This window comes from Zalophus californianus, chromosome 7, assembly GCF_009762305.2.
Source record: "Zalophus californianus isolate mZalCal1 chromosome 7, mZalCal1.pri.v2, whole genome shotgun sequence".
In the NCBI taxonomy this organism is placed as follows: Eukaryota; Metazoa; Chordata; class Mammalia; order Carnivora; family Otariidae; genus Zalophus; species Zalophus californianus.
Window position 1 is genome coordinate 125,103,356 of NC_045601.1, and position 27,228 is coordinate 125,130,583.

A 27,228-nucleotide genomic window follows, 5' to 3' on the forward strand; every position below is an offset into this window, starting at 1 on the left:
GGTGACGTTTCTCAATATTTTAAGGAGATTGACTCTTAGTGAGGTGAAGGACCCTCAGTTCAGTTGCCCCAACTCTGTTATCTTTTCCATGCAAAAACTTGGGATAACAATGATGTGTCATTTCTTAGGGAATTTGATGGTGGGACCATGTAGAATATATATCTATCTGCTTTGATAACAGTGGTATAAATGATTCTTATTTGAACCAAAGTATCAAATATAATTTTAAAATCTAGTTGTTAGATGTTGATTCCATCATGCATCAATATATACTATAGCATTTGTCAAATAATCCACAATAAATATATCCACAGTGATAGGACTAACAGTGATTTATTGTTCAAAAGCTCTACCAGCATTTGACATCTACAACCAACCTAGGATACCACTGAAGATTAACTGATAGTCTCCTCCTAGTGAATTGTGGAGATTCTGACTTTTCAGTGTGCTCCAGGGCTATAAGAGCTTCTTGGTGTTGTCTTTTTGTGTTAGCCAGGATTCTTTGGAAACAGAACCCTAGAGGGTGTGTGTGTGTGTGTGTGTGTGTGTGTGATTTATATAAAGTGATTTATTGTAAGGAAGTGGCTTACATGATTATGGAGGCTGAGAAGTCAGACCACAGAGAGCCAGTGATAGAGTTCTAGTCTGAGTCCAAAGCCATGCTTCTCATGGTATAAGTTCCAGCTGAAATCCACAGGTCCAAAGACAGGAGAAGACTGTCATTCTGCCTCAAAGACAGTCAGGCACAGGGAAAAAAATTGTTACTCAGCCTTTTATTTTATTCTGGCCTTCAACAGATTGGATGAGGCCCAGTCGCACTGGAGAGTGCAATCTGCTTTACTCAACCTACAGATTCTGTTAATCTCATCTAGAAACGTTGTCATAGACATATCCGGAAATCATGGTCAACCAAATATATGGGCACTCTCTGACCCAGTCAAATGGACACATAAAATTAACCATCACACTCTTCTTGGGCAGCCAGAGTTTGTAGTGGCATGCTGGAAGTCCCTAGTCAATTCTCCTAAGTCCTTAATTTTGTTCTGTGAATGCCATATTTGAAGTAACTCCTAGTAGACAACGTAGTCAGTTACTAGTAAGTTACCTTTATTTGCACATGAAAGTGTGAAAGTATGAAATTTTGCATTTTTCACCCTTTGGGATTGAATAGAAGACTTGAATTTTTGGGTTGTTTGAGCCCATCTGTGGGTCTTGGCCTCATAGATGGAAAATGTTTCTGGTAGCAGTGCCTGTTACTCTGGAAATATCACCCACTTTTGAGCTGGTGTGAGGGGAGTCAAATCCAGGCTCTGCAACTTACTTACTCTCTGGTGACCTTAGATAAATGACTTACCCACTTTGAATCTTGGTTTCCTTAATTAAAACAAGTACAATTCCTGAGTTGTGGTTAAAGAACTTAGCATGATTCCTGACAAGTGGGAGGTGCCTGGCAAATGTTCACTTTCCAGCCATCCCCTTATATTAACATAAAAATAGATGTCTGCCGTTTTTGTGTTGGTTAAGTATAGATCCAGCTGTGTATCAACATGAATCAGGTACCTTTTGGGTCCTGCTTTTTAGATCTGATCTACTTTTACTTTTACTTTACTTTTCTTTCCTTCCTTCCTTCTTTCTTTCTTTGTCTTTCTTTCTTTCTTTCTTTCTTTCTTTCTTTCTTTCTTTCTTTCTTTCTTTCTTTCTTTCTTTCCTTCCTTCCTTCCTTCCTTCCTTCCTTCCTTCCTTCCTTCCTTCCTTCCTTCCTTCCTTCCTTCCTTCCTTTCACTTAAAGCCACTGCTATCTTTTCTGTTGACTGATTAGTAATATGTCTTCTGTCATCTTCCCTTTAGAGTGGTGATAGAATTTAGATGGGGCCGTGGTCCTGTTATATTTCACCCACTGGCATCGTGAATGAGCTGTTTAGCCACCCGAAGAAGAAAATGGAATCTCTTTCTCTCTGTTTTATCTGTCATTATGACCTAGGAAGAGGGTGACGAGAGATCACCATTTGAAAGGTGACAGCAGAATGGATGACGTTTTCTTCCCCTTTAAAAGGGGGTTGTCATGAGAACTGGTTCTTGCCAGGGCCGCCTGTTTTTTATTGTTGCCATTGTTGCTTTTTGCCTCCACACGCCCAAACATTTAATCTCTCATTTAGTTTGTGTACAGCTTCACGTAATTTCCTTGCTTTGATGGACTGAAGTTTCTGATGTTTTCTCTCTATAGGCTAGAGCTTGGCAGAATATTAATCTACTTCCTTTTCCCATTGGTACCCCTAGGAGAACCCCTAAGAGAAGAAAAGTGCTGAAAAATAAACTTGTCATGATATGCTAGAGTTAATAAAGGCAGGCAAAAAAGCTGACCAGATTTCCGAACTAGCCAGAAGCCTTTGGCAGTATCTCTGGGGAGGGGAGCCAGGAGTCACTGATGACGCTCCCCTGACATTCTTGCAGAGCACAGCCTCTGTGCGTGCGGGGAAAACAGCTGTGTGGAGTCAGGTGGGCGCCGACTTGCTGTTTTGAGGATTTCCTGACGCTGGCTTCTTCAGAACATGTGATTTGTCACTAAACAAGGAAGTGAATAGCCTCTATGATATATTTAACTTGAGTTTTCTTTTATGGAGGCATCAGTTAGGGGAGATTTGGAAAGATTGTGTTGTTCAATGGGGACCTGTTTGAGTTTGCAAATGAAGGTCTAGTATGGGGGGTTCCCTGAGAAAGCGTTTGAAACTCGAGCTTCTCGTTTTGTAGAGCCCCCTTGACAGCCAATATTTTGTTCAACTGCCTGGCAGAAGTTGGTTTTCAACTACCAGTGTATTTTTGTAGCATCTTTCACCGCAGAACACTGACTGTTTCAAATCTCTTCCCATTACTCCACTGGCACAAAGTTCCGTAGCAAGGAGAGGAAATGAGATAAGCAGTAGGGAGAGAAAATAAAGTCTACTTTTGCAGTGCAGAGCTTTAATGCATTCCCTCCCCTCTGCTAATCTCTGTAACTTGATTAATTGGCATGTGGTACGTTACAGAAAATCCAGGGAATGACAAAACTGCTTCAGTATCAATTAGCTAGAACAGTAGTGGACTTCCCACAGAGACCTCAGGACAGAGTTGTATTTAACTGGGCCCTTTCAAACACAAGTCTTCCCAAATGATGAGCAGTAGAAGATTTCACTTAGGGCCCAATTGTTTAAAGAAATTAAAAACTGTGGAAATTAGCAGCTGAAATCCACTTGGATGAGTCTGCTATGCCTTTAATATGTCTGTCTATTCATCTCACTAAGACATCCTGGTCCTTTCTCCAAAGTGATTTGAATACTTAATATTTGCTGAAATGCTTTAGTTGGATTTGAATAACGTAGTTGAATTTGCTTTTTGTATTCAGGGGGAATGAGGGCTTGGGAGTTCCTATGGTAAGATATGTGAAAGTGCTTCTTTTTAGAAGTGATTCTTATTTCCCTGCCTGTGAACCAAGAATTAATAAGCAGTGAGCCTGCCAAATATATGGGGCTGTTTTCATCAGAATTACAGGCTTTATCTGTCACTCTCCAGGTGACTGGCTAGTCCCTGGGGCTCAGAGGCGATCTGCTTAGTGACAGGTTTTTGTTGAGCTGAGTTGGATATAGATCGCCTTTGTGTTTGGATGCCATGTGTTCTTAGGAACCACAGCAGAAACAGGATAGTTGTAAACTAAGGTCTTGACTAAGTGCTGTTCCTGTTGTTTATGGCCTGATGAAGGAGACAGATAAATATACTAGAAACTCAACAGTCAGTACAGTGAAAGAGATATGGCCAAGGTGCAGAAGGAAATGTTTATCCCTGGGGTAATAGTAGGAGGCTTACCGGAGAATCTTCGAGAGAAATTTGAAGTTGTCCTGGCAGAGAAGGGGAGTTCTGTTCCAGGTTGTGGTAGTAGCATATTTGAAGGCATGAGGAAACATGTGTTGTGGGGTGGCTGGAGCAAGGGGAAATAATAGAAGATGAAGTTAGAGAGAAGTATAAACTGCTTCATGAAGGGTCTTCTATGTAACTTTGGAATTTGAGCTTTAGTTTAAAAATACTAAGGAGTCTTTAATAATTTTTAAGTTATGAGAATGATGCAAGTCAGATTGGCATTTTAGAAAAATAATTCTGTTAGGTTAGCCCATGGAATGGAGCAGTGTAGTTAGCATTGGACATGAGGAGACTGGTTAGAAGATTATTTATAATCATCTGAGAGAAAGCCAATGCAGGCCAAGCCAAAGAAACAACAGGGATCGCAGGTAAGAAAGAATGGACTTGAAAGATGTTAAAAAGGTAGGATTTGGTGGCTGCACGTAGGGAAGTGAGGGAAAGGGGAAAGTATTTGATCTGCTTTCTTGGTCCCATTCCTCGAGTTTGGGATGACAGGAGGAGAAGTAGGTTCTGGGGTTGGGGTCAGGAGAGCTAGTTGAGTTTGGGATACGTCTCGATGGAGGATTTGCAGGTGGCCTTGTTCAGTAGGCAGGCACTTGGATGTGTCTGGGCCCTGGCACGGTTGCCTAGGATGGAGGTAGAGATTTACGGTCAATGGCCAGAGTTGCAGCTAAGAGTTTGGCTATAGTCATCTAGGGGAGTGTAAGCAGAATCAGAAGTGAACAAAGCTGAAAATGAGGCCTGTGGAATACAAATATTTTGTGACAGGAAAGGAAGGAAACGGAAGCTGTGAATACGACCAAGAAAGAGCAGCCAACTTATTTGGGCAGAGGAGAGCGGGTGGTAGTAGCATGACATGGGATGACAGGGAGCTTTGTGTCTTTTGTGGACTGTTGAAAGGGAAGAGTTAAATATTTGTCCTGAGGAGAAAGAGCCAGAAAAGAGAATAAAAGAAGAAGAGATGTGGGATGATTTCTAAGTAAGAACTTCGGAGGAGACAGAGAGTGATGGGGAGAAGGTATATTCTTGTCACTGGAAGGCCTGGCGCCTGACCAGAGGAAGGGGCTCTTTTCTTTTCTTTTCTCTCTTTTTTTAAATTTTAAATTAAGGTGGACATGAAGGACTGAAGGATGACTGCAAGGCAAATGCTTAATAACTGGGAATGGAAGGGGTTTCCTATCTGATGATTTCTCTTTTTCAGTAAGAAGGAAAGGTCATTTTTTTTTTTTTCTTGGCAGAAGTCATGTAGGTGAGACAGACACCTTTAAGGAGTGACATACCTGATTAGTCTCTGAAGTCTCTGAAGACTCTGTCTAGTCTCTGACTAGACAGAACAGCTAGTACTTTCTCCAAGGTTTGGTTCTTGACTCAGCACATGCCTATGGAGGCAGTTCTAAATTCATCAGGTAGTTAAGAAGCCATGCATTAAGGATCTGCTATGTTCAAGGCATTGTGATGGTGGTATTAATTCTTGAAGTTATGGGGTCTTTCCTGTTGCTCCTCGGTTGATTACAAATCATGGTAGCCTGTCTTCCTTCACATTAAGAGTTCGGAATATTGCTCTTTGGGCATTAATCTCTCTTTAGCAGCTGACGTCAAAGGAGTCTGTAGTCCCTATATTCAATTTTGTAATAAGCTTTTTATTTTAGAATCTTTCTAGGTTTTACAGAAAAATTGCAGAGACGATACAGAGTTCTGTGTATCCCACACCCAGTTTCCTCTGTTATTGACATCTTATATTAGTATGGCATATTTGTCACAATTAGTGAACCAATTTTTATATATTATTATCTATATTTATTTTTATTTATTTATTTCCAAGCCTTCTTGCTGTGGCCTTTTCAATTACCTTTGGCAGGGAGAGGAATACTTGTCTACCGATAATTCAGAAACTTGAGTTGAACAAGCAATTTTAATGTTCTCTCTCTTGTGTCTTTGGGATTGTTTTATCTTAAACCCTCCTTCTGAGGCGCGTGAGTGTCATTGTCGGTTAAGCATCTGACTCTTGGTTTTGGCTCAGGTCGTGATCTTAGGGTCGTGAGATCCAACCCTGCATGGGGCTCCGCGCTCAGTGTGGAGTCTGCTTAAGACTCTTTCTCCCTCTGCCCTTCCCCCCATGCTTGCTCTCTTTCTCCCTAAAATAAAACTAAAAACCCCAAAACCCTACTTTTCATCTCTTTGAAAGTCATACAATTAAAGGGGTGAAGAAGTCTACAAAGAAAAATAAGTATCAACTGGTATCAGTTATGTGTCTCTAATTTATAAAGTATTACTATCCAGTAAATGTATTTATGTATGTATGTATGTATGTATTTATTTGAAAGATTTTATTGATTTATTTGACAGAGAGAGAGAGAGAACAAGCAGGGGGAGCGGCAGGGAGAAGGAGAGGGAGAGGCAGGCTCCCTGCTGGGGCTCGATCCCAGGACCCCGAGATCATGACCTGAGCTGAAGCAGACGCTTAACCGACTGAGCCACCCAGGCGCCCCTAGACAAAAATCTTTTAAAAAATGGGTTCATGAGGACTAGCAAAGAGTGGTTTTTGTTGTTGTTGAAGAGATTGTGCACCATCGTCAGTGGTAGCAGTTCCCTATCCTCTTTGCCTCTAGATGGCACTGATTTTATACTGGCCTGTAGTTTTGAAGCTATACAATTTAGAATAAAAAAGTCTCTCTGGTCCACATTATGTCCGTGTTCACTGATGTACCCTCTGTTTTCACCTACTGCTCAGCAGAACACGTAAGTGGGAACCTCTCTTAGTTCCTGTAAGAGGCCCGTCATAACAAAGTCATTATGACCGATAGGGAATTTGCTGATAATTTCGTGAGTAAGAAGGAGGAGAGCATTTGTTTCATGTAATCTGCAGTGCAGTCATTCCGGAAAATTTCTGAATGAAACTGTCTCCTCTCTGGTCCCTTTTTCTGTTGTCAGTGGGGAGGTGTTGTTCTGAGCCGTTCCTCTGTGTAGAACTTAGTTCTCTGGCATCCTGTTCCCAGCTCCAGGAAATTTCAAAATCCATCAGAAAGAAGCTTTGTCATGCAGAGCTATTTAATAAGTGTCTCATATTCCGTTGGCACCTTTGGGTTTTCACTTTACCCCCTTCTTATTGCTCCCCCCTCCCCCCCAACTGCCAAAGAATTCTCTTTACTTGTTACTCAAAGACTATTATTGTTTTTACTTTTTTGCCATCTAATTAAGCTGGTAATCTTTTGAGTCACATCCTTTCCAATAGAGTCATACAGCTAAATGAAACAGTTTAAAAAATGTCAGCTTGCTGAAATATTTTGTGACTTGTAGGCATAAGCTTCATTCTGAAACAACACATCGGCAGACCGAAGTGTTACTGAGGCACCATTGTTGAGCTTTGAAAGGTCTTCCTCCTTTCCTCTTCCTTCTCTTCCATCTCTGCCCTCCTTTGTCTTCTTTCTCCTTCCCCTTCTCCTTTCACTTCCTCCCTCTTCCTCTTTATTAAAATGCTGGTCTGCATAGCCTGAATTCATAGTTATCACCTCATTTCTCTCTTGTTCTCAGCCTTTCTACCGAAGCTGTTTCATTTGGCTGTGTCGCTTGGCAATACTTTCCCATTAACATGATCTTGGATTATATGTTCACTACTCTTGTGCTTGCATTTGCTACTGGGCAGAGCAAGAGTGCTGTCCCACAGGGCTTTAGACTTCTGCTCTATTACCTCAGGCAAAGACTGACTTCAGAACCTAGAATGAGCTGAACTGGGTGGCTGACTGGTGTACCAGCTGGTCAGAACTTCAAATGCTGTTGAAGTGACCTTACCATACTCGTTTCAATGTTCTAAATGCCGAAATGCTTTGTAACTCGAAAATATTATATCTGTTTCAGATGTATTTTTCTGAATGTTGCCTTCTTGTTCCAGTACTTTCTTAGCTTGTTTGGGTTATTCAGAGAGTGAGCCTAATTTTTTCCTTCACCATGAGGTCAGGCTCGGCGTGACACTTCAGGCAGGAAAGGTGGAGTTACTTCAGCAGCATAAAGAGGAAATTAAAAAGCAAGTGAACATGGGCTCTTGTGCAACCCACATGCTTAACGTGTCCTCACTGGATGTCTTTGAGGGACCTTGCCTTTAGGAGCCCCCAGTCACCTCAGGGGCTCCTTGAATGAAGGTTTTATTTTGATTATTTGCTATGCTGTTTCATCTTTCAGAGTGTGATACAGTGAACAACAATGTCATAAATCCATGTCTTTTCTTTCTGGACGGTTTCTTCTGAACCACTTTTGGAGCTGAGCACTATTTCTTCTGCTTTCTCACCTCTGTGAGGATCATTTATTTGTTCAACGCTGAAGCACTTCAATTCCACATTTCTACTGCTCTTTTCATTTGGTTCTGTTCTTTCCTTTAGTGAAGAAGGAAAGGGTTGAGGTAACCTGCATCAAGCATGGGTGTCATATAATAGGGGCCTCAGGAATACCCGCCTCCTTGCGCTCCATTTTGTCTTTGGAAGTATGTGTGGCCTCTGCCATTCATTGCCTTCCTGTCGATGAGGCAAAGCATCATGCAGCCTCTGTTTGGTTTTAAAGTAGCGCTCCCCAAACAACTGTCCGCACGGATGCCCTTACACATATTCATGCATTTGAAAGGCAAACTTAATTATTTTTTGAGAGATTTATTGCACCTCGTGCACTAATGATTTAATTAGGATAAACCGGCACTATTTTATATAGGGCGCCTAAAGCAGTATTGGTGCATGAAATTATGGCAGCTCACCCCTGTTCACGTTTTATATTCACTTCCTAACCCCATCCTTGCGACTCTATGGATTCTTGCTACACAGAAGACAAAGAGATGATAATATACATGCCGTCGTGGAAATTACCACAGAAACTGTAAGATGGGTCCGTGAGTCAGATTTTGGTTTGAATTCAGACTCCACCACTTACCATGTGAGTGGCAAGTGACTTAACTTCTCTAAGCCTCAGGTTTCTTATCTGAGAAATGGGAAAATAATAAGGATTGTGAGGATTCAATGGATACATAGAGTAAGTAAGGTAAGCACTCAGTAAGGCAGCAAATACAGTAAATGACCCAGAATTGTTAACCAGTGGTAGGTAGTGCAAGCAGCCGTGGCAGGAGCAAAATTTGTTGTAGGGTCGTTATGTCTTTCAGGGGAACTAGAGGCATGGTGGGTATTTAGCATTACTATGAAAGGCAGACTACATAGATTATACCAATGATCAATGGGTATCTTTATTTATTTTTATTTTTTTTAAAGATTTTATTGTTTATTTGAGAGAGAGAGAGAATGAGAGCGTGAGCACAGAGGGAGACGGAGTGGGAGAAGCAGACTCCCTGCTGAGCAGGGAGCCCGACTTGGGGCTCGATCCCAGGATGCTGGGATCATGACCTGAGCCGAAGGCAGACGCTTAACCGACTGAGCCACCCAGGCTTCCCCAATGGATATCTTTAAATGGCTGAATAGAAAAACTACTGCTTTAGCAACCACAGACCAGTCCTGCATAACTCCATCCTGCTATCATCCAAGCCCCCTTTACACTTGGCCACTTACGATTTCGCATAGATGTGTATTATTCTTCTGACCATTTGCTTTTTTATTTGCTTTTTAAATGTGTGTTTAAAAATGTGGGCCATTTTGAAAAATCCCTTTGACTCTCTAAATTTTAAATTTAATTGGCTTTTGCAATCCATTTTAAGTTTTGAGCCTGATTGGAATTAATTTCTCATATTCATTCTTTTCTCATCCGTGAACTGCTTGCCCTGGCTTTTGTAAGCAGTTGCGGTAGTGGTGGAATTTGTATTCTGGGTCATTTGCGTTTGTGCGAGGACACTTAAGAAAATGTCAGAGAAATAAGAAATCCTAGTAGAAAAACAAATGACATAGCCTATTGTGTGCAGTTAATGGAAATCAGGTTTAATTTCTTCAACAGTGGATGTCTCTCAAACATAAAGCTAAGAGAGAGGCAGCCACTTAAAGGTCCCTGGAATCGGGTAAGCTGCGTGTTCTAGTCCCAGCGTGGTGGCTGATTGGCTCAGTAATCTTAGCTTCTGTGGATCTTACCCTCTCTGGATTTCATTTTCTTACTTGGAGTTGGTTTTGTTGATCTGTAAAGTCTCATCCAGTTCCAATATTATATTTGCTCTAGAAATAATAGCTGATTTGTTCACATGGTTTTATTCTTTTGTGTTGTATTGTGCAGATGACCTTACAAATTACTGCTTTTCTTTCTTTGAGAATTTTCCAAACTTGAGTCATTAGTGTATGTTACAAGTATTTTTTGGTTATTCCTCTATACTGTATATACTGTTAGATATTAATAATTTTTAAAAAATAGTCTTAAAGTGACTGGATTCTTTTACTTAGCATTGTCCTAAGCTCTATTATCTCTGAAGTTATGGGTTTGATATGGGAGTGACATATTTTTCTAGTACACAGTTAAACTAATACATAACTATTAATATATTTACTTGTATACCTCCCTAAATCTTAAAAGAATATATGCTGCTTTTGGGGAAACATTAGTGGGTTTTGGGTTTATTACGTCAACCATCCCTGTCCTCCCCTAGCTTTTTGTTTGTTTGTTTGTTTTCTGAACCTGCATGGACGTGCCAGTGTTCTGATTGATCTATTAAAACTAGATTGGCCACAATGAATAATTGAAACCTGTAGTGCACAAATGGACTCCCAGAATTATGATATGCTAACTGTGAAAGCTTGGGCAAGACACTCTGAGGGATTTATATTCCACTTGTGTAAAATGTTCATAGCAGGAGTGGGAGGATTTGTGGGTGATGGTGGGGAGGTTCTTATGATAGATGGAAAAGGATAATGAATGGGTCAAGAAACTGCTCTTTAAAAAATAATAATACACCTTACAAGTATGAAGTATGATTAATATTACCAGCAAGAACATGACAGCTGGAGAAGGACACTCTCCTCCTTTGTGAGCACACACAGTAGGGCTGTCATCTTGCATAAGACCAGAGAACAGTCATGGTGCTCATCTTTCACCTGTTCAACAGCGTATTTGTTTAGTGTGTGTTATGGAAGGACCAGGATTGATAAGACATCCTTGAGCTTTGTGTTCTATTAGGTTGAGAGAATATTTACTTTAGCTTTTGTTTCCCTTAGTTTTGACCCATGAATACCCCAGGAAAATTACTACATTGGACTAAATCTCTGACTTTAGGCTCTGAATTCCTAAATGATCAAGTATTTCTTGTTTGTGTGAGTGGGAATTTGAGAAAGGATTCCATTTGTTCGTGGTAACAATGTAATGACATTGGTGTCCCAGAATGAGGGGAACATAAAGCCAATTTAATACATATATATGTATATACATAATATTACAATAAAACCATATGGATATTATTGTTCACACAGAACCTAAATATCCAATTAAGAAATATCTAATTGGATGGCATTTGATGAGACATATGCTGTTTTTCTTGTACCTTTTGTAAGTGACATGAAGCAGGGGCCATTTGTTTTTACCTCCAAGTGTCACTTTGAAATACCCATATTGTTAATACAAAAGTCAGTTTTTATTTATTTTTATTTTTTAAAGATTTTATTTATTTCACAGAGTGAGAGAGCAAGCATAAGTAGTCAGAGAGGCAGGCAGAGGGGGAGAGAGAGAGAGAAGCCGACTCCCCGCCGAGCAGAGAGCCCAACTTGGGGCTTGATCCCAGGACCCTGGGATCATGACCTGAGCCAGAGGCAGCCGCTTAATGACTGAGCCACCCAGGTGCCTCCAAAAGCCAGTTTTAAAAAAATTAGTTTATACATTCATTGTCCTTAAATAACGGTGGTATAAAAGGATTCTTTCTTGTAGTGCTCATTAATTTTTTACATGGCACTCATTTTGATATTTGGAGTGGTACAGGAGCCATATTACATCTTCTGGAAATGGTGATCTTCATCTGGTGCCCTTGGTTTTGTGGCTCCCACCCAGAGAACAATCGTTTGTTGTGGCCAGTGGGGCTTGTGTTCATGGGTTTAACAGGACGGTAGCAAAGAAAGAAACAATTCTTAACTGGCTGTCCTCCTACCTCCCAGTCTTTCCTTGAAAGAAATATATTTGCATGCTTTGAAAGTCACAACCTTACAGTCTGGCTTCTGAAATCAGCTTACATCTAGGTGCTGACTGAGATCCTCTCCTTTGGGTCACTGACAGGTCTTGCAACATCTTCAACTACTGGGAGTCACTAAGAACAAAGAAGGCTGCTTGGACAATCACAAAGGTTTGAGAAACAACCTAGAGCTGGGGCAGGGTTGAATGATAAGGTTCACGTCCTACACAAGACCACTCCATAAACAGTGGGAGAGGCGGTTGTTTTATCTAATGCACAGAAGCCAACACAGACAGTTAGGAAAATGAAGAAACAGAGAAATATGTTCTAAATGAAAAAAACAAGATAAAACCTCAGAAAAAGACCTTAATGAAACAAGAGATAAATGATTTACCTGAGAAAGAGTTCAAAGTAATGGTCATAAAGATGCTCACAAGTTTAGGAGAACAATGCATAAATGAAGTGAGAATTTCAACAAAGAGATAGAAAATATGAGAAAGTACCTAACAGAAATCGCAGAACTGAAGAATAAAGTAACTGTGCACAAAAATTCAACAGAAGGTTCAACAGCAGACTAGATGAAGCAGAAGAAGGGATTAGTGAGCTTTAGTGAACTTAAACACAGGGCAGTGGAATTCATCCAGTTGGAGGAGCAAAAAGCTGTCCTTCAGAATTGAAGAAAAGATAAGAAAAAGCTGAAGGAGTTCATCTAGACTGGCTTTAAAATAAATGTTAAAGGAACTTTCTTAAGCTGAAATACAAAGGTGTTAATTAGTAATAGGGAAACATAAAAAAATATAAATCTCACTGATAAAGTTAATTATGTAGTTAATTTCAGAGTAATATAATATTGTAGTGTTGGTGGGTTAATCACTTACAAGTCTAGTATGAAGGTTAAAAGACAAAAGTAGTAATAACTATAACTACAGTAATTTGTTAATGGATACACAAGATAAAAAGATATAAATTGTGACATTAGAAACATAAATGGGGGAGTAAAAATGTAGAACTTAAAATAAATTGTTACAACCTTACTGCATTTTATGTAAGCCTCTGGGTGACCACACAACAAAAACCTGTAGTAGATACACAAGAGATGAAGATAAAGGAATCTAAGCGTACCACTAGAGGAAATCATCAAATCACAAAGGAAGAGAGCAAGAGTAAAAGAAAGGGGCAAAGGAATTACAGAACCACCAACAAAAGGGTATTAAGTCCATACCTATCAATAATTATTTTAAATGTAAATGTAAATCTTCCAATCAAAAGACATAGAGTGGCTAAGTGGATAAAAGAAAACAAGACTCAACATATGATGCTTTTAAGAGACTCATTTCAGGGTTAAGGACACACACAGACTAAAAGTAAAGGAATGGGAAAAGATATTCCATGCACATAGAAACCCAGCAAACGCTGGGGTAACTATACTTAACATCAGACAGAATAGACTTTAAGAAAAGACTGTAATAAGAGACAAAGAAGGTCATTATATAATGGAAAAGGAGATCACTCCAAAAGAGGATATAACATTTGTAAATATTTGTACACCCAACATAGGAGAACCTAAGTATGTAAAACAAATATTAACCCACCTAAAGGGAGAAATAGACAACTACACAATAATAGTGGTGGACTTCAGTACCCACTCTCATTAGTGGGTAGATCATGCAGACAGAAAACCAATAAGGAAACATAGGACTTATAACTATACTTTAGACTGGATGGTCTTACTAGACATTTACAGAACTTTCCATCCACTACAATACATGTTCCTCTCAAGCACTGATGAACTTTCCCCAAGATAAGTCATATGTTAGGCCACAGAAGAAATCTTAATAAAGGTAAGAAGATTGAAATTATATCAGGCATCTTTTCTGCTCACAATCATATGAAACTAGAAATCGATAAGAGATGAAAACTGGAAAATTCATAAACATGGAGATTAAACAACATGCTACTGAATAGCCAGTAAGTCAGAGAAGAAATCAAAAGAGAAATCAAAAAATATCTTGAGACAAATGAAAATGGAAATACAGCATACTAGAACTTATGAGATGCAGGAAAAGCAGTTCTAAGAGGGAAGTTCATAGGGATAAACATCTAAAATTCAGAACTAAAAAATATTTCATACAACCTAAGTTTACAATGCGAGGAACTAGAAAAAGAAAAATAAATGAAGCCCAAAGTTAATAGAAGGAAGGAAATAACTAGGGTCACAGTGGAAATAAGTGAAATAGAGGCTGAAAAGTAAATAGAAAAGAACAATGAACCTAAGAGTTGGGTTTTTTTTTGTTTTTTTGTTTTTGAAAGAGAAACAGAATAGACACATCTTTAGATAGACCTACCAAGAAAAAAAGTGAGAAGACTCAATATAAATAAAGTCAGAAATGAAAGATGGGCTGTTACAACTATATTTTAGAAATATAAATTATAGGACTACTATGAACAATTGCATGCCAACAAATTAGACAACTTAGCACAAGTAGACAATTTCCTAGAAACATACAATCTACTAACACTGAATTATGAAGAAATAGAAAATCTGAACAGACGTGGGGCGCCTGGGTGGCTCAGTTGGTTAAGTGTCCCGACTCTTGATTTCAGCCCAGGTCTTGATCTCAGTGTTTTCAGTTCAAGCCCTGCGTTGGGCTCCATGCTGGGTGTGGAGTCTCCTTAAAAATTAAAAAAAAATCTGAACAGACCATTAATGAATAAGGAGATTGAAGCAGTAATCACAAACCTCCTAATAAACAAAAGTCCAGGACCAGATTGCTTCACTGGTGAATTCCTCCAAATATTTAAAGAATTAATACCAATCCTTCTCAAATTTTTCCAAAAACAGAAGAGGAGGGAGCACTTTTAAACTCATTTTACAAGGTCAGCATTACCCTGCTGCCAAAACCAGACAAAGACAATACAGTGAAAGAAAATTACAGTCGTTTTTTTTTTTTTTTTAAAGATTTAATTTATTTATTTGACAGAGAGAGAGAGCACAAGCAGGGGGAGAGCGGCAGGCAGAGGGAGAAGCAGACTCCCCCCTGAGCAAGGAGCCCAATGTGGGACTCGATTCCAGGACCCTGGGATCATGACCTGAGCCGAAGGCAGATGCCCAACCGACTGAGCCACCCAGGCGCCCCTACAGTTGTTCTTTAGAGATATTTCAGGTTCAGTTCCAGACCACCATAATTAAGTGAATATCACAATAAAGTGAGTCAAATGATTTTTTTGGATTCCTAGTGCATATAAAATTTATGTTTGTGGTATACTGTAGTCTATTAAGTGTTCAATAGCATTATGTCTAAAAAAACCCCCAATGTACATACCCTAATTGAAAATTTTTTATTGCTAAAAAATGCTAAGCATCATCTGAGCTTTCAATGAGTTGTAATCTTTTTGCTGGTGGATGGTCTTGTCTCAGTGTTGCTAGCTGCTGACCGTTTAGGCTGGTGGTTGCTGAAAGTTGGGGTGGCTGTGACAATTTCTTAAAATAAGACAGTGATGAAGTTTGCAGCATCAATTGACTCTTCCTTTCACAATTGATTTCTCTGTAACATGCAATGCTGTTTGATAGCATTTTACCCATAGTTGAACTTCTTTTAAAATTGGAGTCCATTTTCTCACCCCCTGCCAGTGCCTTATCACTAAGTTATGTCATATTTTAAGTCCTCTGTTGCCATCTCAACAGTCTTCACGGGTATCTTCCCTGGAGTAGATGCCATGTCAGGAAACCACTTTCTTTGCTCATCTGTAAGAAGCAATTCCTCATCTGTTCAAGTTTATCGTGAGATGGCAGCAGTTCAGCCCCATCTTCAGGCTCCACTTCTAATTCTAGTTCTCTTGCTATTTCACCACACATTACTTCTCCAATGAAGTCTCGAACCTTCAATTTGTAAAAAATGCAATTTCTGTGAAGTGTAAGAAAATGAAGCACAAAAAATGAGGTATGACTATAGTACAGGTTGTTATCCCTGTTGAGCGTAGATGCAGAAATCCCCAACAAATACTAGCAAACTGAATTCAACAGTACATTAAAGGGATCATACACTGTGGCCAAATGGGATTTATTCTAGGGTTTCAGGGATGGTTCAACATCTGTAAATCAATGTGAGACACTATATCACTATAATGAAGGATAAAATCATATGATCTCAATAGATGTAGAAAAAGCATTTGACAAAATTCAACATCCGTTTATGGTAAAAACTCTCAACAAAATGTGTATAGAGTGTATGTACCTCCATATAATAAAGGCCATATATGACAAACCCACAACTAACATCATACTCAATGATGAAAAACTGAAAGCTTTTTTTTGTTTTGTTTTGTTTTTTTCTAAGATCAGGAACTAGACAAGGATGACTCTTCTTGTCACTTTTATTTAACATATTACTGGAATGGAATTACTGGAACAATTACTATCCACAGCAGTTAGACCCAAAAAAGGTATCCAAATTGGAAAGCAAGAAGTAAAACTATCTTTATTTGCAGATGACATGATATTATTTATAGCAATCCATAAAGATGCAGCCAAAAAACTGCTAGAACTAATTAATAAATTCAGTGAAGTTGCAGGATGAAAAATCAATATACAAAAATCTGTTATGTCTCTATACACTAGTAATAAACTGCCAAAAAGAGAAATATTAATTTGGGTTAGTACCCAAAATATATAAAGACTCCATAAGAGTCAATTAAAAAAAATCAATTAAAAATAGGAAGAACTGAAGCTATGTAAATACCCTCTTTCTCATTATATTTAGCCCTACTAACTTTAGAATCCATTGATAATTATTGCCTGAAATGATTACTACTTCGGTGTTTGCCAAATGGTCATTTTCTTTGTCCATCATTTCTTCTTAAGTTGTTGTTTAGAATTTTATTATTAGGAAGGCCTTTACCTTCTCTCGTATATATTTATTCAATTAATTATATCAGTACGACTTTGTGGATATTTATTTTGTGGGTTATTGTTCCTTACTAAAATTATTTATTTTGACCCCTGTTTGGCCATTGGGAGCCCCTTCAAGTAGTCTCCTGTTTCTTTTGACACGTTTATGTCATTTTTTGGCCCCACATCGTATCTCAGGTTCATGGTGTGCTTTCCCTGCCCCAGCCCTGGAATCATTCATTTTTTTAAGGAGCCCTGCTTTTTCATTAAAAAATGGTGTTCAGAAACCCAGGCTTGATTATATTATTGCTATTGGGATGTCCATTGCTTCTGTCAATGGCCAGAACTAGGAAATAGATGTACATGTACTTTTATTTATTTATAAATCTGTGTAAAAAATATGAATTTATATAGATACCTCCATTCCATCTCATTATGAATCATGAGTCTTTCTAGCCCTCCTATGTTTTTGTTTTTGGACAGAGTTAATAACCTGGTTCTCCCTACCCACATTATATTTGCTTACTTGATCAGTTCTAGAATAAACATTGGGTAGTTTCAGAAATGTTAACATACACTTCTGTGGAAAAAAATTTTACATGCTGGCATACAGTATTTGCTATTATTTTGTGTTTAAGAAAATAGTTAAGATAACTTTTCAAATTTACTTTGGTCAGTTCTTTTCTACTCTCTTCAGTGTGGCAGTGTTATTTATTAAGAATAGAATTAGCTCTGTTGTTACTGATGGTATTCCATTTTGAGTTCTCAACATGTCTGGGTGGATTTTAATTATTATTTTTAATTTTTTGAGTAGATAAAATATTACCATGATTCTAAAAGTCAGAACTATACAAAAAGTTTACTTAGAAAAGTTACTCTCGTCTCATCCCCACTCCCACCACCTACTTCTTTTTACTCTGTTTCCACTCACAGAGTCTTTTCTGTCTGCAGTGTGTTACCACCTACTCTCCTTTACAAAATTAGTCTCTTAGTTTGTGGTTCATCTTTTCTATGCTTTTTTTCATTTTTGTTTTATACAAATGAACAGATTTGCGTACATTTTATTATTTTCCCCTTTTTTACATGAAAAGCAACATAATTGACTTTTTAAAAATATTTTATTTATTTATTTGAGAGAGAGAGAGAACACAGAGAGAGAAGTAGACTCCCCACTGAGCAGGGATCCCGATGCGGGGCTTGATCCCAGGGCCCTGGGATCATGACCTGAGCTGAACGTAGATGCTTAACTGACTGAGCCACCCAGGTGCCCCGCATAATTGATTTTTTTTAAAGTAGCGTATGATATGTGCTCTTTTTGCACTTTGCTTTTTTCACTTAACATTGTACCTTGGGAATCATTGCATATCAGTTCAGAGAGATCTTCATCCTTTGTTGTATCTTCAAAGTACTCCATTGTATGGATAGATCATAGTTTAACTTCTCTGTTATTTTTGGACATTTCTTTGTTTCCAGTATGTTGTAGTTACAAACAATGCTACAATGAAAACCTTGAACATAGGTATTAGTTCTGGAGGTTTATCTTCAGGGTAAATAGAAGTGGAAGGATTGGGTCAGGAGGTGAGCACATATGTAGTTTCATTAGATATTGCCAAATTTGCCTTCAAAAGGGTTCTACCAGTGTCTATATTTCTGTCAACAATCTATGTGAGTACAAGTTTTCCCAAGCCCCACCAGAAGAACGTGTTTTGCTTTTTAATTTCTACTAATGTCATAGATTAGAAATAATATACCAGTGTTGTTTTAATTTGCATTTCTCTTGAATATCTTTCACATATTAAGGGTCATTTTCTTATCTTTTTTTTGGTGAATTGTGTATTCATGTATTTTTCCCATTTTTCTAGTGACGTTTTGTCAACTCTTTAAAAGTTCCTTATTTATTTGGATATTGCCCTTTGTCCTATTGTTGCCTGGAAAATTTTTTCTTTCTTTTTCTTTTTTTTTAATTTCCATGTAGAAGGGCCTGTATGTTTTCTTCTTTTTTGTTAATGGCTTTTATTTTGTAGTATTACAGTCAGAATGTAGCTTGTTATTTCTTATTATGGGACATACTTCGTATTTCTTCCTAATGGAACATACTTTTATTTTTATTGCAGTCTGATGTATGATAAATTTTTGTTCATGTTGTCTGGGTCCTTGAGATGAAAGTGCACTTTATAACATTAGGGGAGCAAGATATATATCATTCCCTTTATTAGTTATGTTTTTTAGGCCTTCTGTCTTCTTAGTTGATTTTGTGTATTTGATTTTATACTAAGAATGGTGTATTAAATTCTCCCAGTATTAGTGTGTCTAAGTGTGTCTTTTGCATCTCCTAAGGATTTTTCTAAATAATGTGGTTACTGTCTTATTTGATTTGTAAATATTGATAAGTACTGTGTATTCATTATGATTTGAAAATCATATTTTATTTATTTATTTTTAAAGATTTTATTTATTTATTTGACAGAGAGAGAGAGAAAGAGAGCGAGTGAGCACAAGCAGGGGTAGCAGGAGAAGGGAGATGCAGGTTTCCCGTTGAACAGTGAGCCTGTTGTGGGGCTCGATCCCAGGACCCTGGGATCATGACCTGAGCCGAAGTCAGATGCTAAACTGACTGAGCCGCTGGTGCCCCGTGATTTGAAAATTTTACAATGTCTTCTTTTTCATGTGTAGTGGTTTTTGTTTTTGTTTTTGTTTTTGTTTTTTGCTTGAATTTTACCTTTTCTGATCTCTCCTCTTTCATTCATGATTTTGTTGATTTGGATCATTTCTCTTTTCTTTTTGATAGGTCTGGCCAGGGGTTTATCAATCTTGTTAATTCTTTCAAAGAACCAGCTCCTAGTTTCGTTGATCTGTTCTACTGTTCTTTTGGTTTCTATTTCATTGATTTCTGCTCTGATTTTTATCATTTCTCTTCTCCTGCTGGACTTAGCTTTATTTGGTGTTCTTTCTCCAGCTCCTTTAGATGTAGGATTAGGTTGTGTATTTGAGACCTTTCTTGTTTCTTGAGAAAGGCTTGTATTGCTATACTTAGGACTACTTTTGCTGCATCCCAAAGATTTTGAACAGTTGTGTTTTCATTTTCATTTGTTTCCATGAATTTTTTTAATTCTTCTTTAATTTCCTGGTTGATTCATTCATTCTTTAGTAGGATGCTCTTTAGCCTCCATGTATTTGAGATTTTTCCGACTTTCCTCTTGTGATTGAGTTCCAGTTTCGAAGTATTGTGGTCTGAAAATATGCAGGGAATGATCCCAGTCTTTTGGTACCGGTTGAGACCTGATTTTTGACCTAGGATGTGATCTATTCTGGAATGTTCCATGGGCACTAGAGAAGAATGTATATTCTGTTGCTTTGGATGGAATGTTCTGAATATATCTGTGAAGTCCATTTGGTCCAGTGTTTCATTTAAAGTCTTTATTTCCTTGTTGATCTTTTGCTTAGATGATCTGTCCATTTCAGTGAGGGGGGTGTTAAAGTCCCCCCACTATTATTGTATTGTTGTCGATGTGTTGCTTTGCTTTTGTTATTAATTGGCTCATATAATTGGCTGCTCCCATGTTAGGGGCATAGATAATTACAATTATTAGAGCTTCTTGTTGGACAGAGACTTTAAGTAGGATATAGTGTCCTTCCTCATCTCTTATTATAGTCTTTGGTTTAAAATCTAATTTGTCTGATATAAGGATTGCCACCCCAGCTTTCTTTTGGTGTCCATTAGCACAGTAAATAGTTTTCCACCTGTTCACTTTCAATCTCGGGGTGTCTTTGCGTCTAAAATGAGTCTCTTGCAGACAGCATATTGTTGGGTCTTGTTTTTTTTATCCAGTCTGATAGCCTGTGTCTTTTGATTGGGGCATTCAGCCCATTTACATTCAGGGTAACTATTGAAAGATATGAATTTAGTGCCATTGTACTGCCTGTAAGGTGACTGTTACTGTATATTGTCTGTGTTCCTTTCTGGTCTATGTTACTTTTAGGCTCTCTCTTTGCTTAGAGGACCCCTTTCAATATTTCTTGTAGGGCTGGTTTCGTGTTTGCAAATTCCTTTAGTTTTTGTTTGTCCTGGAAGCTTTTTATCTCTCCTTCTATTTTCAATGACAGCCTAGCTGGATATAGTATTCTTGGCTGCATATTTTTCTCTTTTAGTGCTCTGAATGTATCATGCCAGTCCTTTTTGGCCTGCCAGGTCTCTGTGGATAGGTCTGTTGCCAATCTAATGTTTTTACCATTGTAGGTTACATATCTCTTCTCCCAAGCTGCTTTCAGGATTTTCTTTTTGTCTCTGAGACTCCTAAGTTTTACTATTAGATGTCAGGGTGTTGACCTATTTTTATTGATTTTGATGGGGGTTCTCTGTGCCTCCTGGATTTTGATGCCTGTTTCCGTCCCAAATTAGGGAAGTTCTCTGCTATAATTTGCTCCAGTATACCTTCTACCCCTCTCTCTCTTTCTTCTTCTTCTGGAATCCCATTATTCTAATATTGTTTCATCTTATGGTATCACTTACCTCTCGAATTCGTCCCTCGTGAACAAGTTGTTTATCTCTCTTTTTCTCAGGTTCTTTATTTTCCATCATTTGGTCTTCTAGATCACTAATTCTCTCTTCTGCCTCATTTATCCTAGCAGTTAGAGCCTCCATTTTTGATTGTACCTCATTAATAGCCTTTTTGATTTCGACTTGGTTAGATTTTACTTCTTTTATTTCTCCAGGAAGGGTGTCTCTTATATCTTCCATGCTTTTTTCAAGCCCAGCTTGTATCTTTAAAATCATCATTCTGAACTCTAGTTCCGATATCCGTATTGATTAGGTTCCTGGCAGTTGGTACTGCCTCTTGTTTTTTTTTTTATGAGGTGATTTTTTCCGTCTTGTCATTTTGTCCACAGGAGAATAGATGAATGAGAGAACAAAATGCTAACAGGGTAACAACGTCCCCCGAAAAATATACACTAAACAAATCAGAAGAGACCTGAAAGTGGGGGAAAAGAAAGGGGAAGAAAGAAAAAAAAAGATAAAAACAGACAAAAAAAAAACCAATATGATCAAATATGATCAGGCTGGTGCATAGATCAGTGCCACACACTAGATTTTGGGCATATTTTGGTCTTTTAGAAGAAAGTGCCTCCCAAAATTTTAAAGAAAGAAAAACTTATATATGTACAAAAATAAGGGTTAGTATGATGAAGGGATGGAATATGACTGTAATGATGAAAGTTATAAAAGATTTTATAAAAGGAATTGATAAGAAGTTGGTTGAAAAAAGAAAGGAGAGGATTTAAAAAAAAAAGGGAGAGAATGTGATCAGGCAGGAGACTAGAACAAAGGCATGCACTAGAGATTTAGGGTATATTTTGGGCTGTTAGAAGAAACTGTATCCCAAAATTTTAAAGAGAGAACAACTTTATGTGTATATATATATATATATATATATATATATATATATATACACATACATATACATACATGTATATATGTATATATATCAAAAATAAGGTTAACTACTATGAAGGGATAGATTATGACTCTAAAAATGAAAAATAAAAAAGATTTTTTAAAAGTGGGATTGATAAGATGTTGGTTGAAAAAGGGAAAAAGAAAAATTCAAAAACAAAAGAAAAAGAAAATGAAAGTTAAAAAAAATTAACTGTGAAAGACAAGAATCCTGGGAAAAAAGCCATGAATTCTATGTGCAGTATCCCCCTAGTGCTGGAGTTCTGCTGTTCTCATTGATTGGTAAACTTGGTCTTCGCTGGCTCTTCTTGCTGATCTTTTGGGGGAGGGGCCTGTTGTCGTGGTTCCCAAATGTCTTTGCTGGAGGCAGAATTGCCCCGCCCTTGCCAGGTCCGGGTTAAGTATTCTGCTCCGCTTTTCTCGGGAGCTTTTGTTCCCTGCAAGCTTTCCGTACAGCTTTGTAGGACGAGAGTGAAAGTGGCGCTTCCCAATCTCCACCCCAGAGGAGCCCAGACCTCGGGGCCCCACTCCTCAGTGAGCCCCCAGAGAAAAGCAGTCAGTCACTCCCATCTCCCTGGTCTCCATCTGCACTCTGTGCTCACCTCGCCTGTGACTGAGCATTTCTATCTCTGGCGCACGACCCCATGTGGAGTCTCCAAACCCAGCAGATCCCTGTGGTGCCCTCCCACGCCGCTCCTCCTGGGGGAGGAAGGGGAGTCTCCCCTGGATCTGCCGCTTGTTGGGTCCCTGCTGGAGGAGCAGTGGCCCGACTGTGCTGCGGATCATGGTTTATGGCAACCCCGAGCTGAGAGCCTGCGCCTCGGCTCCGTCTCTGCAGCCGCCTTCCCAGCTCCAATACCTGGGAGCTTTGCGTCACTCAGGCACTCCCGGTCTTTCTGTGACCCCGAGGGTCCTGAGACCACACTGTCCCGCGAGGGTTCCACCCCCTGCTTAGCCACTGGAGCGACGTCCCTCAGTGGAGCCGACTTCTAAAAATCCGATTTTTTGCTCCGCTGCTCTATCAGTTGCCAGTAGTCTATCTTCCTGAATATGGCCTTGGATTCACTTCTCTGTATGTCCTACCTTCCAGAATGTGGTCGGTTTTCTGTTCAGAGAGTTGCTGCTATTCTTATCTTCAATCTCCTCTTGAGTTCGTTGGTGTTCAGAATGGTTTGATCCCTATCTAGCTGAATTCCTGGGACCAGACGAAATTTAGGTCTCCTACTCCTCCGCCATCTTGCTCCTTCCCCCTATTTTGTTTTTTGCTTTTAAATTATTTTTCTGCCTTTCAGAAAGGTTCATAGTTTTGTTTTAATGGTAACTTTTGTATTTACATCTTTTTAAAGCTCTCATTTCACTGTTTTCTTGTTTAACTTACTAGTTTGTTTGAAAGGTGGTCTTTAACTATTACCTATCTTGTATACAGTAACCAATATGTGTATTTCACTTGTCACTTCTACTCCCTCTCTTTCCATTTCTTGTTCCATTATTTCTGCTTTCTTTTAGTCTCAGATCTATAATTTTATACATTAATGTGTTATTCATCATTAATTTGTGGTGGGTTTTTTTGATTGAATATTTCCCAGTTATCTTTTGCTTGAATAAAGTTTATGCTTTGGTGAATCCTTTAAAAAGAGCTCTTTAATGTGAAATTCCCCATGTTCTTGTATGTTTACAGCTTTTTCTATAGACCTTATATGCAAAAGCCAGTGTTGCTGGGTATAAAATTCTTGGTTCATAACTTTTTCTTTGTTTTTTTTCAATTTTATTATTATTGAATTATTTGAAAATATAGCTCCATTATTGCCCCATTTTGTATGTTGTTTTGAAGAGTCTGATGCTAGTCCAATTTCTTTGCCCTTCTAATTAATTTGATCATTTTGCCTGGAGGCCTAGGGGATTTTTTTCCTCTTCATCTTTTAGGTCTGGTAGTGTTTACCAACATATGTCTTGTGTTTTGTCCTCCCAGGTGTATTTTCTCAAATCCTCATTTTATCTAGTGCACAATAGTTCTGCACTTGTGTTCTGTTTCTCCTCTTTCAGGGACTTGCAATTATACACATGTTATTTCTTCTTTGCATGGCTTCCGTTTCCACCACTTTCTCTCTGACTCTTCTTTCTTCACCTCATTGTTCTTATCTTGGTTGTCTTCCTGCTTTTCTTCAATGCCCTGATTAAATCTTCAATGCGGCTTTTCTTTCCTGTGTACTTCGTAATTTAGACTTCCATTGTGAGATAAATTTCTTCTCTTTCCTTAGTTCAGTCAGCTCTGTTTTCATTTCTTCCTGTTTTCCATACATTTTTGTCATAATTTTTGAGTTTCTGACTCAAGCAGTTATTTATACCCCCAAATTCTTGTTTAATGTATTTAATTTAGTCTTGAAGTATTATGTTAACCTTCTTCTGCTGCTGCTTCTTGACTTTCTTTTTGAGGAAAAGGGGAAAAGGGTTAGATTTTCATCTGTTCGACTGTATTGAATGGTTTCCTGATATTGTGGGGGGCAGCAATAATTCTCTATAACTTTATTTCATTTTTTTCTGTTACTTTTTGTGGGTTTTTGCTTGTTCAGAAGAATTTGTAGGTTGTCTTGGTGCCCTCTTCTGTTAGTGCAGCAAAGTGCAGAGTTTTCAGTGAAATTTTTTGTGTTTTTTGGATTTTTTTTTTTTTTTTTTTTTGGTGAGGTGGGGAAGGGAATGATTTTATAAATCCTCTAAGTGTTTAGGTTTGCTTTATTTTATGGAGCTCTAAGTTTTCTCTTCTGCTATTTTTTACTCCTCCCCACCCAGTTGCCAAAGGATGTCTTTTGTAATTTTCATCTTTTTCTCTTTCCTTATAACCATGCCTTTTGAGGACTGACTGTCACTTTTAATTGGTCATGCTGTCCCTTCCTTGTCCGTAGTCACATCTCCTAGAATATCTGTAGTACTTTCACACTTATGGCACTTACTCTTTCTGGTGGTGATTTTAGATCAACTTTAATACCTCACTAGTTCCCCTTTTCTCTCTTCCCCTCTGTTTTTCTCAGCTTGCCCTGGCTTATCTCAAAGGTAATAAATGGGATGGGAATATAATAGCTCCTTTTCTGTGGGATTTATTTAACTTGCCTGCCTTCTTTCCTTCCTTCCTTCCTTTTTACGTGCAATCATTTTAAAATGTGGGCATTGTCTGTTTCACTTGAGGGCATGGTGGTTAATAGTTTTATTTGCTCTTTTTGTTCTCAGTTACTTTTAGAATAGGTGTTAAAAGGCATAGACTTTGGCAGCTGCATTGTCTTCAGCTCTCATAGGACTAATTTGAGTTCTAGGATGGTAGAATTTTTTTCTGAGAAGATTTTGGTTTGATTTGCTGGGCACTTAGAGGAACTACCAGTCTGTGATTGCCTTAGTCCATGTTCACAGCCCGAGGTTCTCTCTCTTGCCCAGGTAATGTGACCGCTAACTGCAAGTCTGTACAAGTATATTGTATTCATCCTTATCACGGGATAAGTAAGTCCTTTAGGACTATTTATTTGGTAGCCCAACTTGGTCAGGTATGTGGACTTACACTTGAGCCTCATTTGCCATGGTAAGCTGTCATAACCAACATTCAGCTTTTCAGTTGATACATTGGATATGCAAATATTTTCAGTGTTTCTCTCTGGCTTATGCTGGGTTTTTTTTTCTGGTTTTGTGCTTTCTTGTACAGTTTTAAGTTATTTGTCTCTATTGTGTTCTATGCTTTTAAGAATTTTTGTATATTCTAGTAGATTTATGAGGTTCTAATTATTCAGCCCAATATTACTGGAAACAGCAGTTGACTTTTTTTTGTTAAAACTTTTAAAAAATTTTATTTCTTTGGACATTAGGTGGAAAGAATGACAGATTCATTTGCTCAGTTCTCCGTCTTGAGTCCTCTCCTAGAAGGTGAAGATCTACTTTGTTATTAAAGATGGGGACACTTTATTTTAGTGGTAAAACAGCTTATGACTAATAACAGATGTGATTAATAATGATGATTGTGATGATAATCAAAATTATTTAGCCATTGCAATGTGCTATGCTTTTCATATATTATTTTATTTAATTATCACAAAGTCTCTTAATTTAGTGTTATTATTTCTACTTTACAAATCATTACCTGAAACTTATCTACCGTAATACTTGGCCTTGTTCACCCAGATAGTAAATGGCAAAAATATGTCTCAGGTCCTGTCCTGAGCTTTGGAGATAACAAGGTTAAGCAAAGTCCAACATGCTTCCTGCCTTCATGGACTTTACAGAATTTAATTCTTGGATTATACTTTCTTACATAGTTTCAGGTCACACTGTAAGGACTCTGTAGGCTGGTCAGGAATATAATTTTAGAGTCTGAAAGCCTGATTCACTGATATTTGCACTAGCATTGAGATAATGTCTCTTTTGAGGAAATGACTATAAGTTAAGCCAAAGTAAAATGAAGAGATGAGAAAAGATCAGAACAGTGTCTTTTAATTCCCTAAAGACTCTCCATTACATGTAGCACAGTGCTTTGTTCAAAGTCGGTAGTAAATGAATGTTACTTTCAGTATGTTCATTGACTAGAAGACTTAACGGATTTTATTCCCACACTATATTTTTTCATGTAGGCTGGCCAGGATACTATTTTTATTTATGCATGTTATTCCTCTTGGTTTACAGTTATTTGCTGGCATGAAGGATGGAGAAAGCCTACAGCTCTTTGAACAGAGTTCTCGCTCTGCCTATAAACAAGAGACACATACCATGGAGGCCATGAAGCTCATTGAGTTTGACCTTAAGCAAACACTTACCAAACTTGTGACACATATTTTTGGAGATGGTAGGTATCAAATGCCTTTGTCTTTCTTTGGGGGATTAAATATTTAACAAATACCATCTTTCTTGAAGTCATTAAGTCTAGATGTGCCTAGATTTTTTTAGTCAAAGTTGTGGCTTAGTAGTTTT

The 27,228-nt window shown here is 38.2% G+C and overlaps 1 protein-coding gene across 15 annotated transcripts in view; it reads left to right on the plus strand.

The window, feature by feature from the left end:
• FARS2 (phenylalanyl-tRNA synthetase 2, mitochondrial) overlaps positions 1–27,228 on the plus strand; it is a 537,883-nt gene that overhangs the window by 154,471 nt on the left and 356,184 nt on the right. For 14 of the 15 annotated variants that reach the window (XM_027601919.1, XM_027601925.2, XM_035728493.1 and 11 more), the window contains one exon: positions 26,944–27,103. In XM_027601919.1, the coding sequence (XP_027457720.1) occupies positions 26,944–27,103 (160 nt within the window). Of the gene's footprint in view, positions 1–26,140; positions 26,191–26,943; positions 27,104–27,228 lie in introns of those variants that run through there. The other variant, XM_035728494.1, reaches the window with a different exon arrangement.